Genomic DNA, 14,216 nt, shown 5'->3' on the forward strand with positions numbered 1-14,216 from the left:
CAAGAGAATTCATGAGACCTTTCCTAACACTCTTCTTAGTAACACTGAAGTGAACCCAAGAGAAGAGTGCAAGGCCATCACTGTGGAAGTGGATGCCGAATCTAAAGGGGATAATCTACCATTGAATGCCAGCAAGGAAATCCTTACTGGGCATTCAACGCCCAAGGGTGAGCCATCTCTGGCATTGAACGCCAATAAGGAGGTCCTTATTGGGCATTCAACGGCCAACCAACCACCATCACTGGTGTTGAATGCCAGTAAGGAGGTCCTTACTGGGCATTCAACGCCCATGGCAGAGAAAAAACTGGCGTTGAACGCTAGCAAAGGGACACAAGCTGGGCGTTCAACGCCCAAAGAAACACAAGTCCTAGCATTGAATGCTACAACAGGGGTAATTGGCAACACTAAGCCCATTGAGAACTCCCCTATTGAAGAACTGATGGAACCCAAGGTTCATGAGGAACCAATTGAAGTTCTTTTGAATGCTTGGTTAAAGATCATAGAATCTGCAGTGTACTCTTCCTTTGATGAGGAAGAGGAAACTAGGGAGGAGCAAGTTGCTCGGTACCTAGGAATTCTAACGAAGCTGAATGCCAAGTTGTTTGGCACAGAGCCATTGGAGGAAGAACCTCCAGTGCTCACCAAGGAACTCAATGCTTTGGTTCAGCAGAAACTACCTCAGAAGCTGCCGGATTTTGGATGCTTCCTGATTCCCTGTACCATAGGCACCATTACCTTTGATAAGGCTCTATGTGACCTAGGGTCAAGCATAAACCTTATGCCACTCTCTGTAATGGAGAAGTTGGAAATTTTTGAGGTACCAGCTACAAGCATCTCACTAGAGATGGTAGACAGATCAATGAAAAAGGCTTATGGTCATGTAGAAGATGTCTTAGTAAAGGTTGAGAACCTTTACATCCCTGCAGATTTTATAATCTTGGATACTAGGGAGGAAGAGGATGAGTCCATCATCCTAGAAGACCCTTCCTAGCCACTGCCAATGCCATATTGATGTAGCAAAGGGAGAGCTGATTCTACAGTTATGGGAGGACCACATTTTGTTCAAGATGCCTAACCCCAACTCTCCCTTTGACAGAAAAGATATATTTGTACAACACCTAGTGTTCCAACCTTCTCTCTCAGAGCAGAGCTATACAGAGCCCCCAGACACCAACTCTAAGTTTATTGTTGGGCAGCCATTGTCAAGCACTGAAAACACTGGTACTAAGAAGAAAGTACCTAAAGGGTGGAGGGACAAGAAGACCCCCACTGAAGGCCTCTCACTTGACATGAGAGTTGTCTTCACTGACAATCTAGTCATTCCACACACTGTGAACAGGATTCTGCCTCCAGAGCATGTAGAACTTATCCATAAGAGCACAGGCAAGAAGTTCACTGTAAGGGGTGAAATTCTGAGCCCCTATCCATCTCCGTAAGGAGCTAACCGTCAAGCTAGTGACGTTAAAGAAACGCTTGTTGGGAGACAACCCATCAATAATTAATGTTTTCTTATTTTTCTTTAAGTTTATTTAAGTTATTTCAGTTTAATTTTAATAGTTGTTTAAGTTTGTGATGTTTTTAGTATATTTTGTTAAGTTTTATTATATTTTAGTAGATTTTAATGCAAAAATCACTTTTTGAATGCTACTTTGAGTTTTTATGGTTTTTCTATGATTTTAGGTGATTTTTTAGTGAATCTAGCAAGTTTTGTCAAAGGCTGATTCAGAGGCAACAAAAGAATAGCAAATGTTGTCAGATCCTGACTTCCGTGCATTCAAACGAGCATTTCTAGAGCTGAAAAAGTTCAATTGATGCGCTCTTAACGACGTTGGAAAGCTAACTTCCAGATCTTTCTAGCAATATATAATAGTCTATACTTTTCTTTGGAGACGACGGCCCAAAACGGCCATTGAAGACCCAAATTACCCCCTTTCTGGCGTTCAACGCCCAAACAGGACCAACTTCCCAAGTTGAATGCCCAAACTAGCGTTCAATGCCCCAAGGGGAGCGAAAAATGCCCAAAACTTGATTTGAACGCCAGGCATCAGCCCAAACACACACCAAGTGGGCTCCAAAGTGGATTTTAGCACTTCTTAGCTTATTTTATTTACCTTTTTGTAATTTTTAATTAAAAACAATATCTTTTAGGTTTAGTCTTTGAGTTTTTATTATAAATGAGGGACTTCCTTCTTCCTAAGGACTATGCCTCCCAGGAGGGGAGAAGCACAGATATATTACATTACACCTTCTTAATGTGTCTTTGAATATTATGAGCAACTAAACCTCCTAGGTTAAGGTTAGGAGCTCTGCTGATTCTCATGGATTAATAATATTGTTGTTTCTATTTCAATCTATGTTTGATTCCATTCTAAGATGTATTTTTGTTCTTCAATCTTTATGAATCTGGGGCGGAACTGGAGTATGACCCTTGTTCTACATGAGTTCTTGCGAGTCTCGAGAGGGATAGCATTGAACTACAAGCTTGAGAATATATCTCTTAGATGGCTAATCCACAATCTCGTTGGGGACATGGGAACATCTGTTCAGCCGAGATCTGAGGCGATTAGGGCCTTTGTGGTATAAACTAGAATCATAAAGCTTTATTCTCCGATCCGGAAGATCTGACCTTATCTATGGCATTTTGAGTAGGATCACCAGAGATTGAATTGCTAGAGCTTCACCCTCGTTCAGATTAAATGACTATTGGTGTGGCATGTGATGTGGATCAGAGGAGATTAATGACCATTGGCGTGGCGTTAATCACTTACAGTTTGCCATGGAATGAATAATTAATTATTGAAATAGACACTAAGAAAAGTTAATCCAGATAGATAAGGCATCTCCAAAGTCTTAACTGATTTCTCACTATTGTTTCTCAGCTACTTCTTTATTGCTTTCTTGTTTATTTTATGTGCATTCAACAGTAACCAATCAACTTTCTATTTGCCTGACTAAGATCTGCAGGAGAACCACTGCTTGCTCAATCCAATAATCCTCGTGGGATTGACCCTCACTTACCTAAGGTATTACTTGGACGACCCGGTGCACTTGCCGGTTATGTTGTGTGGAGTTCTAAATTTCGCACACCTGTTAGGAGCTCCATTTATTTCTATGGATTAAAACTATTATTCTTCTATTTTTTTTAATTTACTAATTCAGTTTTAAGGATTACTTTCATTCTTAATTTGATGAATCTGGTGGAACGAGAGTATGACCCTTTTTCTATATGCGTTCTTGTGATCCTCGAGAGAGGTCTCTCACCTGAACAACAGCTTGAAAGTAAACTCCACTTAAATTGCTAATTACTTGAACTAATCTGAATACGTGACATATAATCCATTTAGCTTTGAGTAATTAGGGTTTTTGTGGCCATAAACTTGATTTGCATTTAACCCTCTAATCAGAATCAAGTGACCAAGAGATTGGCAATTGATGAAGGTTAGAGGAAATTAAATCAGTAAGAGATTAGAGTTTAGTTAATTACAGTTTGCCATGAAATGAATCTTGCATGATTAAAATAATTGGTAAGAAATTTTAATCCAAAAAAGTAAACATCTCTAATATCATAACTATTTTCTCTCACTACTTTCACATCAAACTCATTATTTTCTTTCTTTACTTGTGTTTTATTGTTTTATGCTTTTAAAAACCCACAAATCAATGTTTCTTTCTTTACTCGTATGGCCTTCACATTAGCAGGTGGTGGTAATTTCTCAATTATCTCCACCTTGGCTTTATCAACTTCAATTCCTTTGCTTGAAATACGGTGCCCAAGAACAATACCTTCAGTTACAATAAAATGGCATTTTTCTCAGTTTAAAACAAGGTTTATCTCTTGGCACCATTTCAAGACTAAAGTTAGATGATGTAGGCAAGTATCAAAAGAAATACCAAATACAAAAAATCATCTATAAATACCTTAATAAACTTTTCAATCATGTCAAAAAATATAGAAATCATACGCCTTTGAAAAGTTGTTGGGGCATTGCATAATCTAAACGGCATCCGGCAGTAAGCAAATACTCCAAGGACAAGTAAATGTCATTTTCTCCTGGTCTTGAGGATCCTCACTGCAATCTAATTATATCCTGAATATCCATCCAGAAAGCTAACCTCTCAAGCATCTGATCAATGAAGGATAGGGGGAAGTGGTCCTTCCTAGTAGCAGTGTTGAGCTTCCTATAGTCAATACACATTCTCCAACTGGTGACGATTCTTGTGAGAATCAACTCATTCTTCTCATTTGCAATCACTGTAACTCCTCTCTTCTTGGGAACAACTTGCACAGGACTTACCCAAGGACTATCAGAAATTGGGTAAATGATCCCTGCTTCCCATAGCTTCATAGCCTCTTTCTGGACCACCTCTTTCATAACCGGATTAAGCCGCCTTTGTGGTTGCACCAAGGGTTTAGAATCTTCCTCAAGTAGGATTTTATGCATACACATAGATGGGCTTATCCCTTTTAAATCACTAATGGTCCAACTAAGAGCTGTTTTGTGGTCTCTCAGTACTTGTAGCAACGCTTCCTCTTCACAACTACTCAGAGAGGAGCTTATAATAACTAGATAAGAGTCCTTTTCTCCTAGAAAAGCATACTTAAGAAAAGAAGGTAAAGGCTTCAATTCAAGCTTTGAGATCCCCCCCTTTCTCCTTGGACACATGAGGTTCTTCCTTTGGAGGTGGAGAATCATCAATCTCAGTCAAATTATCCTCTGTAAGAGGCTCCAAAGAATTGTCAAGTTCGTCTACTTCTAAAACCTCTTGAATCAACGGCTCAATCAAATCAATTTTCATGCACCCCTCAGAGTCACTGGGATGTTGCAAGGCCTGAAGAACATTAGAAACAATTTGTTCATCATTATCTCCTGGTTGCTAGAAAAGGTATTTCCAGAATAATGGAAGCATTAACATCTTCCTTCATATCCAATATCACAAAATCAGTGGGAAATATAAAGGTTCCCACCTTCACTAGCAAATTCTCAACAACTGTAAGTGGAAATTTAATTGAACGATCAGTAAGTTGAAGAGAAATTCTAGTGGGTTTTATCTCATCAATGTGAAGCTTTTTCAGCAAAGAAAGTGGCATTAAATTGATGCTTGCTCCAAGATCACACAAAGCTCTCTAAATAGTAACATCACCAATGGTGTAAGGAATCAAAAAGCTCTCGGATCTTTCATCTTTTTATAGAGGTTCTATTGGATAATTTCACTGCATTCTTTAGTAAGCACCACAGTCTCACTCTCCTTTCAATTCCTCTTATTTGTCAACAACTCCTTCATGAATTTAACATAGAGAGGCATTTGCTTCAAAGCCTCAGCAAAAGAAATATTAATCTGCAATTTCTTGAAAACTTTCAAGAACTTTGAAAATGACTTGTCTTTGGTTCCCTTTTGAAGCCTATGAGGGTATGAAATTTTAGGCTTATACTCAGACATTGGAATCTTCACCTTGGGTTGCTCTACCTCAACTTGAACTAGGATGGAAGAGGAGATAGGAGTGGCATGCTCCCCTGTGGGTCTACCTTTCTTCATAGCTTCTTCAGCATCTTCTTCATCACCCTTGGCTTCTGTGCCTACCATTTTTCCACTTCTCAGGCTGATGGCCTTGCATTCTTCCCTTAGATTTGGAACTGTATTACTGGAAAAAGTGTTGGTAGGTCTCTCAGCAACTTGCTTGCTTAACTGACCCGTATGAACCTCTAAGTTTTTGATGGAGGATCTGGTTTCTTGCATGAAGGATTGTAACGTAAATTTCAATGATGAAGGTTTTTGAGGAGGTTGTGGTAACTGATACGTGAATATTTTATACCCTTTTTGGCATTATTTTCTAGTTGTTTCTAGTTAGATTTTATCTCCTTTTACTTGATTTAGTACAAAAACCACCTTTGGATGCTACTTTGAGTTTTTCTCATGTTTTTATGATTTTAGGTGAAAATCAGAGCAATTTGGCAGAGTTTGGAGCTAAAAAGGAAAATGCTATCAGCATCCCCCCTGGGCGCTGAACGCCCACCTGGCGTTTCACGCTAGCGGAGGACACAGGCCAGCAACGTTGCACTCCCGCCCCCTTGAGCAGCAGTCCGTTTCACACCTCTTTGGGCCTCTCAAGTGGATTTAACACTTATTAGTTTTATTTTAATTTCTTTTTGTAATTTTTATTTACAAACAATATCTTTTAAGTTTAAAATTTATTATTTTATTTTATTTCTGTTTCAAATTAGGTTAGTATTTAAAAGGAAAAGATCACTTAGGTTTAGGATCTTCTTCCTTCCGTACTTTTCAAAACCCTGTTTTCTCTGTAAGTATGAGCAACTAAACCACTCGGTTAAAGGTAGGAGATCTGCTTATTTCTATGGATTAGAACTATTATTCTTCTATTTTAATATATGTTTGATTCAATTCTAAGGATTATTTTCGTTCTTAATCTTATGAACTGGGTTGAGCATCAATGGTCAAGAACTATTAAAAGAAAAAGAAAAATAAAGAAAAATACAAGATCAAGGATCCAAGGCTTTGAGCATCAATGGTTAGAAGGGTCAAAATTGGCCTAAAAAGCTCAAATGAGTTGCTATCCCTAACTAAATGCTTGTGGTATGAAGTTGTCAAGTAATAAAAAGCTTGAGACTGAGCAGTTAAAGTCGTGATCCAAAGCTAAAGAGTACGCTTAAGAACTCTAGGCACCACTGTCTGGGAATTTAAGCAAAGTTAAATTCGAATCCAAAGGGTTCCCCAGTTAAGTGCCTGTGGCGTTTATGTATCCGGTGGTAATACTTGAAAACAAAACGCTTAGAGTCATGGCTAGGCTAAAAAAGGTGCAAGGCACTAAAATAAAAAGCTGTGTTCAAGAATCAAGAAAAGATAAAAGAAGAGAATCAATAATATCATCCGGATTCTAATTCCAAGGGATGCCAATATTTCTGAGCTTCAAAGGAAAGTGAGATGCCAAAACTGTTCAGAAGTGAAGAGCTAATAACCCCATTCAATATTTGGAACTGAGCTTCATTGACAACTGATGAGCGGATATTTTATACGCTTTTTGGGGTTAATTTCATATAGATTTTAGTATGTTTTAGTTAGTTTTTAGTTTATTTTCATTAGTTTCTAGGCAAAATTCATATTTCTGGACTTTACTATGAGTTTGTGTATTTTTCTGTAATTTTAGGTATTTTCTGGCTGAAATTGAGGGAGCTGAGCAAAAATCTGATTCAGGCTGAAAAAGGACTGCTGATGCTGTTGGATTTTGACCTCTCTGCACTCAGAATGGAATTTCTGGAGCTACAGGAGTCTAAATTGTGCGCTTCCAATTGCGTTGGAAAGTAAACATCCAGAGCTTTCCAGCAATATATAATAGTCTATACTTTGCTTAAGAATAGATGACGTAAACTGGCGTTCAACGCCAGTTTCATGCTGCAGTCTGGCGTCCAGCGCCAAAAACACGTTACAAGTTGGAGTTCAACGCCAGAAACAGGTTACAGCCTGGCGTTGAATGCCCAAAACAGCCCAGGCACGTGAGAAGCTTTAGTCTCAGCCCCAGCACACACCAAGTGGGCCCCAGAAGTGGATTTCTACACTATCTATCATAGTTTACTCATTTTCTGTAAACCTAGGTTACTAGTTTAGTATTTAAACAACTTTTAGAGATTTATTTTGGATCTCATGACATTTTTTAGATCTGAACTTTGTAACTTTTGACGGCATGAGTCTCTAAACTCCATTGTTGGGGGTGAGGAGCTCTGCTGTGTCTCGATGAATTAATGCAAGTATTTCTGTTTTCCATTCAAACATGCGTGTTCCTATCTAAGATATCCATTCGCGCCTCATTATGGAGAAGGTGATGATCCGTGACACTCATCACCTTCCTCAATCCATGAACGTGTGTCTGACAATCTCTTAGATTCCTTAATCAGAATCTCCGTGGTATAAGCTAGATTGATGGCGGCATTCAAGAGAATCCGGAAAGTCTAAACCTTGTCTGTGGTATTCTGAGTAGGATTCAGGGATTGAATGACTGTGACGAGCTTCAAACTCGAGAGTGCTGGGCGTAGTGACAGACACAAAAGGATAGTAAATCCTATTCCGGTACGATTGAGAACCTGCAAATAATTAGCCGTGCGGTGATAGCGCATTTGGACCCTTTTCACTGGAAGGATGGATGGTAGCCATTGACAACGGTGATCCACCAACACACAGCTTGCCATAGGAGGACGTGTGTGCGTGAATCAGAAAACAGAGGAAAGCAGAATTTCAGAAGACAAAGCATCTCCAAAACTCCAACATATTCTCCATCATTGCATACAAGTATAATTTGTGTTCTGCCCTTTTATTCCTTGCAATCAAATTTGATAAGTGAATTATTTTATTGTTTTCCTGACTAAGAGTTACAAGGTAACCATAAATTGCTTCAAGCCAATAATCTCCGTGGGATCGACCCTTACTCACGTAAGGTATTACTTAGACGACCCAGTGCACTTGCTGGTTAGTGGTACGAGTTGTAAAAAGTGTGATTTACAATTCGTGCACCAACAACCCTGAGACCTATTGTATTTTTTCTCTTCCATTTGTCCTATCTTGGTTTTGGTTGCTTGAGGATAAGGAACAGTTTAAGTTTGGTGTTCTAATGACGGAGCATCTTATACCCTTTTTCATTGCATTTTTAGAGTGTTTTTAGTAGTATTTTTATTTAGTGTTAATATGTTTTAGTGAAAAATTCACCTTTTGGATACTACTTTGAGTTTTTTTTTGTTTTTCTTATGATTTCAGGTGATTTTTGGGTGAAATTGGCAAGTTTTGACAAAGTCAGATTCAGAGGCAAAGAAAGGATAGCCGATGTTGTCAAATCCTGACCTCCGTGCATTCCAACGACATATCTTGAGCTACAGAGGTCTAATTGATGTACTCTTAATGGCGTTGGAAATCTAACTTCTAGAGCTTTCCAGCAATATATAGTAGTCTATACTTTACTTTGGAAAAGACTGCCCAAAATGGGTGTTGAATGCCCAACTTATACCCTTTCTGGCGTTCAACGCCCAAGAAGGACCAAGATCAGCGTTGAACGTCCAAAACTGGCGTTCAAGGCCACCAAGGGAGCACAAGGCAGTGCACTCACCCGCTTCACTGGCGTTCAATGCCCAATTCCCAATTGAACGCCAGGCTTGGACGAAACACTCAACCAAAGTGGTCCCAGAAGTGAATTTTCGCACTCCTTAGCTTAGTCTATCTCATTTTTGTAATTTCTAATTATTATTAATATCTTTTTAGGTCTAGTTATTAATATAAATAGAAGGAAGATCACCCTTGTGATGGATCTTCGAACCTATCATACACATTTTCTTTGTTTTCTGTAAAGTATGAGCAGCTAAACCTCCTAAGTTAAGGATAGGAGCTCTGCTCATTCCCATGGATTAATATCATTACTTTTCTATTTTAATATATGTTTGGTTCTATTCTATGATACATTTTCATTCTTCATCCTTATGAATCTGGGGTGGAACGGAAGTATGACCCCTTATTCTACATGAGTTCTTGCGAGTGCCTGATAAGATAGTATTGAGCTGTAACTTGAGACTGCATCACAGATTCCAATAAGTTATCTAGGCTAATTGGGATAAGTGACATAAAATCTCGTTAGTCATGGGTAATTGAGGTTTCTGTGGTGCTAAGGCTAGAATCCTGAGCTTCATTCTCCGATCCAGAAGATCTGACCTTGTCTGTGACATTTTGAGTAGGATCATCAGAGATTAAATTGCATGAGCTTCACCCTCCTTCAAATCGAATGACCACTGACCCTGGAATTTGATGTGGATCAAAGGAGATTAATGACCACTAACTCTGGATTTAATCACTTACAGCCTTGCCATTGAATAAATCACTCATTGTTGAAGTAGTCAGTAAGAAGTATTAATCCAGAAGGATAAGCATTTCCGAGGCCTTAACTAATTTCTCATTATTGTTTCTACATCAGTTTGGTATTGCTTTCTTTATTATTCTGTTTCATGCATTTACAACAACCACTATTTCTTCTATTTTCCTGACAAAGTCCAGCAAGATAACCATTGCTTGCTCAATCCGACAATCCTCGTGGGATCGACCCTCACTCACCTGAGGCATTACTTGGACGACTCGGTGCACTTGCCGGTTCAGTTGCACGAGTTCTAATTTTGTGCACCAGGGGTGCTCCAAAAAAGAAAAAAAATTTAATTCTTCTTTCCTTTCTATTACTCTCATCCTCTTTTGCATTAATTTTATTTTTACTCATCCGTGTGCTTTTATATCCCTCCCCGTTTTCAATTTTTTTTTGCTTGGGGACAAGCAAACTTTTAAGTTTGGTATTGCAGGGCGAGCTCTCTATTTATCTTATTAACCATGGCACTAAAGGGAGGTGAATCATCTTCACGGAGGAGCACAGCCTGAGAAGCAAGATGGCCACCATGACTGAGGTGGTTGAGTTTCATTATCCTCTGCCTCTTTTACTTCTGTTCTTTAGTATTTCATACTATTTTCTATTCTCTATTATGAGTTACATGATCACCAGTAGGATTTTCTTGCTTTCTAGTTTAGTTGTTTATTTTAGTACTTTATGTTTATTTTATTAAAAAATATAAATAAATAAATAAATTTTGTCTCATGTATTACTCACTGAGCTTGAATAATCAAAAAGAAAAGAAAAGAATTAGTAAAATTCATGAGATTTTGAGTTATGTATTATGAGTTTTTTAGTTACTTTGATGTGGTGGCACTATCTCTATTTCTGAATGTATGACCTTAACTGTGCATATTTGATATTGGAGTTGAGAATATTGGTTCTTAAGGAATAGGAACTTAGAGAAGTATTATTGATTCTTTACAATAAGAAAAAAATTGATTCTTGAAGCAAAATAAATAGCAAAAAGAATTGAAAAGAAAAGAAAAATCAAAGAAAAAAAAGGTCCAAGGCTTTGAGCATCAATGGTTAGGAGGGTCAAAATTGATCTAAAAGCTCAAAAGAGTGGTTTTCCCTAACCATATGCTTATGGTGTGAAAGTGTCAAGTAACCCTTAAGACTAAACACCTAAAGTCGTGACCAATTACTATTATAGAGTATGCCTAAGGCTCTAAGCACCACTGTCTGGGAGAAATAAGGAAAAAAATCAGAACTCAAAGAGTTCCCCAGTTAAGTACTTGTGGTGTTCTTGTATCAAGTTAAACTTGAAGACAAAACACTTAGAGTCACGGCTAGGCTCAAGGTGCAAAGCACCAAAGGAAAAGAAAAGAAAAAGCTGTATTCAAGAATCAATTAGAGCCTAAAGAAGGGAATCTATAATATCATCCAAGTTCTAGTTCTGAAGGATGCCATATTTCTGAGTTTTAAAGGACAGTGAGATGCCGAAGCTATTCATAATTAGAGTGTCATTAGCCCCATTCATTAACTAGATCTGAGCTTCATTGACAACTGAAGGTCTTAAGCATTATCTCTTCTTTGGTCCTATATTTTTTTGGTTGCTTGAGGACAAGCAACTGTTTAAGTTTGGTATTGTGATGCGTGAGCATCTTATACCCTTTTTACTAGCATTTTTAGTTTTTTTTAGTAAGATTTTATTGAGTTTTACTTGATTTTAGTGTAAAACTATTTGGATGCTACTTTGAGTTGTTTTGGTATTTTTATGATTTTAGGTGAATTTCGGAGCAATTTGGCAGAGTTTGGAGCAGCAAGAAGAAAAGCCTGCAGCAACCCCCTGGGCGTTAAACGCCCAACTGGTATTTAGCACCAGTAAGGGATCAAAGCATGGATAAGTTACTCCTTCTAGGGAGTTGTACACCTATAATTGGCATGAAACGCCAAGAGCAGGCCGAAGACACCCTCTCTTTGGGCCTCCAATTGGATTTCGCACTCCTTATTCTTATTTTAATTCCTTTTGTAATCTTTACTTACGAACAATATCTTTTTTAGGTTTAGCATTTATTACTAAGTTAGTATATAAGGTATAGGATGCACCCTTTCTGGGAGGTCGCATTAAGCATCATTAGGGAATTATGTTTTCTCTGTAAGTATGAGCAACTAAACCTCTCTTGGTTAAGGTTATGAGCTCTGTTTATTTCTATGGATTAGAACTATTATTCTTCTATTTTAATTTATGTTTGATTCAATTCTAAGGATTATTTTTGTTCTTAATCTTATGAACTGGGTGGAACAAGAGTATGACCCCCTTTTTTTACATGAGTTCTTGTGATTCTCGAGAGAGTTATCTCGCTTGAACTACAGCTTGGAAACACTACTCTTAGACGGCTAATTACACAAACTGATGGAGATAAGCAACATCTATTCAGCCAGTTTGGGGTGATTAGGGCCTTCGTGGTATAAACTAGTTTTCTGAACTTCACCCTCTAATTTGAATTAAGTGACCACGAGAGTGGTGGTTGATGAAGGTTAGAAGAGGCTAAATCACTAAAAGATTAGGGTTTAGATACTTATGGTTTTCTATAGAATGAATCATTCATTGTTAAAATAGTTGGTAAGACGTTTTAATTCGGAAAGATAAACATCTCTGAAGCCTTAACTGTTTTCTTATTTTTTTACACCAACTTGTTTATTGCTTTATTTATTTTATTGCTTATTGTTCTATGCGAATTACACACACCAAACCCTTCTTTTTTATTCGCCTGACTAAGTCCAACAAGACAACCATTGCTTGCTCAATCTGACAATCCTCGTGGGATCGACCCTCACTCACCTGAGGTATTACTTGGATGACCCAGTGCACTTGCCGGTTAAGTTGTGCGAGTTCACAATTCGCGCACCACTAACCAAATCCTCCTAGGTTGCTATACTCTCCTTGGGTTGTGTCTCGAGCCACTGACTAGCCCAGTCCCTTACAGCAAATGAGAAAAGCAACAACTTGTAGACATCGGTGGGAACCCCATTGGTCTTGACCGTATCACAAATCATCAGAAAATTGGCGATGAATAAGTTGGGGTCTTCCTGAGGACTTCTAAAGTGATGAGTTGAGGCTTCAACTAGAAATTATTAGTATTTACCGGAGGAATGACAATGCTACTCCCAGAATTTCCAAGATTAGAGTTAGTGTATGACCCTAGAGTTCTTCTAACAGGAGGGGCATTGTTGGGATTATTGACAACAAGATTATCAGTATTGTCTGCCATACTGACTTCAATTTCTTCTTTAGATTTGTCCCCAGAGACTTCTTCAACTCCCTGAGCTCTAGCTTGTTTTCTTTGTCTCAAAGAGTTCTTTCAATTTCAGGGTTGTACAGAAGAGGTTCTTTATTCCTCTTTCTCTGCATAAACAATCAGAAAACATAGAAAATTGGGATTCTCAATGTAACAGTGAAGAGAACCCCCAACAAAGCACTCGAAAGAAAAATAAATTAAAATAAGGTGGAAAAAAATAAAATAAAAAAATAAAAAAAATGAAATAAAATAAACAAAAGAAAAGGTCTAATCTAGGTAATCAATCAAATGGTAGTTGTTAATCAAATACATCCCCGGCAACGGCGCCAAAAACTTTATGCAAATTTTTCAACCCACAAACTACCGGCAAGTGCACCAGATCGTATGAAGTAATACCACAATGAGTGGGTTATCATTTCCACGAGGATTAATGGATTAAACAAGCAATGATCAACTGATTATTCTAGTTTGACAAGTTGAATTTGGGGTTTTGAATAGCAAATAGCATAAAAGACAGTGAATTGAAAGAAGGCAAACAATAAATGTGTCAAAAAATAATATGAGAGGAGAGTTAAGAGTTTGGAGATATTTAGATTTTCAGATTAACAATTATTGTCATCTATCTTGATCATGCAAAGATATAATTCATGGCAAACCCTAAATAATTGAATTTCAATTCCTTGGCAATTCAATCTCTTCTAATCTAATCAACTGTCAATTCCTTAATCAATTAATTATGTTAAAAGGTTAAGTTCAAACTCTGGTTTACAGACCACACAATTCTTAAGAACCCAAAAGAAATATGATTATATGTCACGTATCACATTAAAACCAGATAGTTGAAGAATTATGAGAAAAGGGTTTCAAGCTTTAATCCCAATTATTCAAAGGGATTCAATTTAGATTAAGGTTATTTTCCAATATACTCTAATCCTTAGGATGAAGAACGAAACCAATTCTTGAATAGAAATAAGTGCATTACTCAAAAGTAGAAGAACAATAGTATTAATCCATCAAAATAAATAGAGCTCCTAACCTTAACAATGGAGGGT

General features: G+C 37.7%; 1 protein-coding gene across 1 annotated transcript; it reads right to left on the reverse strand.

The window, feature by feature from the left end:
- Window positions 1–3,634: 3,634 nt before the first annotated feature.
- Window positions 3,635–4,373, reverse strand: LOC140183198 (uncharacterized). The gene is made up of 2 exons (XM_072231222.1): window positions 4,193–4,373; window positions 3,635–3,783 (listed from the first exon to the last, which is right to left on the reverse strand). The coding sequence occupies exons 1-2, from the start codon at window positions 4,371–4,373 to the stop codon at window positions 3,635–3,637; spliced, it is 330 nt and encodes a 109-aa protein (XP_072087323.1).
- Between the last annotated feature and the right edge of the window lie 9,843 nt (window positions 4,374–14,216).

This window comes from Arachis hypogaea, chromosome 20 (genome assembly GCF_003086295.3).
Source record: "Arachis hypogaea cultivar Tifrunner chromosome 20, arahy.Tifrunner.gnm2.J5K5, whole genome shotgun sequence".
Classification (NCBI taxonomy): domain Eukaryota; kingdom Viridiplantae; phylum Streptophyta; class Magnoliopsida; order Fabales; family Fabaceae; genus Arachis; species Arachis hypogaea.

Coding starts and splice junctions, on each gene's coding strand:
- LOC140183198 (XM_072231222.1), bottom strand. CDS start 4,373: ATGAAAGAGGTGGTCCAGAAAGAGGCTATGAAGCTATGGGAAGCAGGG. Junction 3,784..4,192: donor CGTCACCAGTTGGAGAATGT/GTATTGACTATA, acceptor TTGTAACTGAAG/GTATTGTTCTTGGGCACCGT.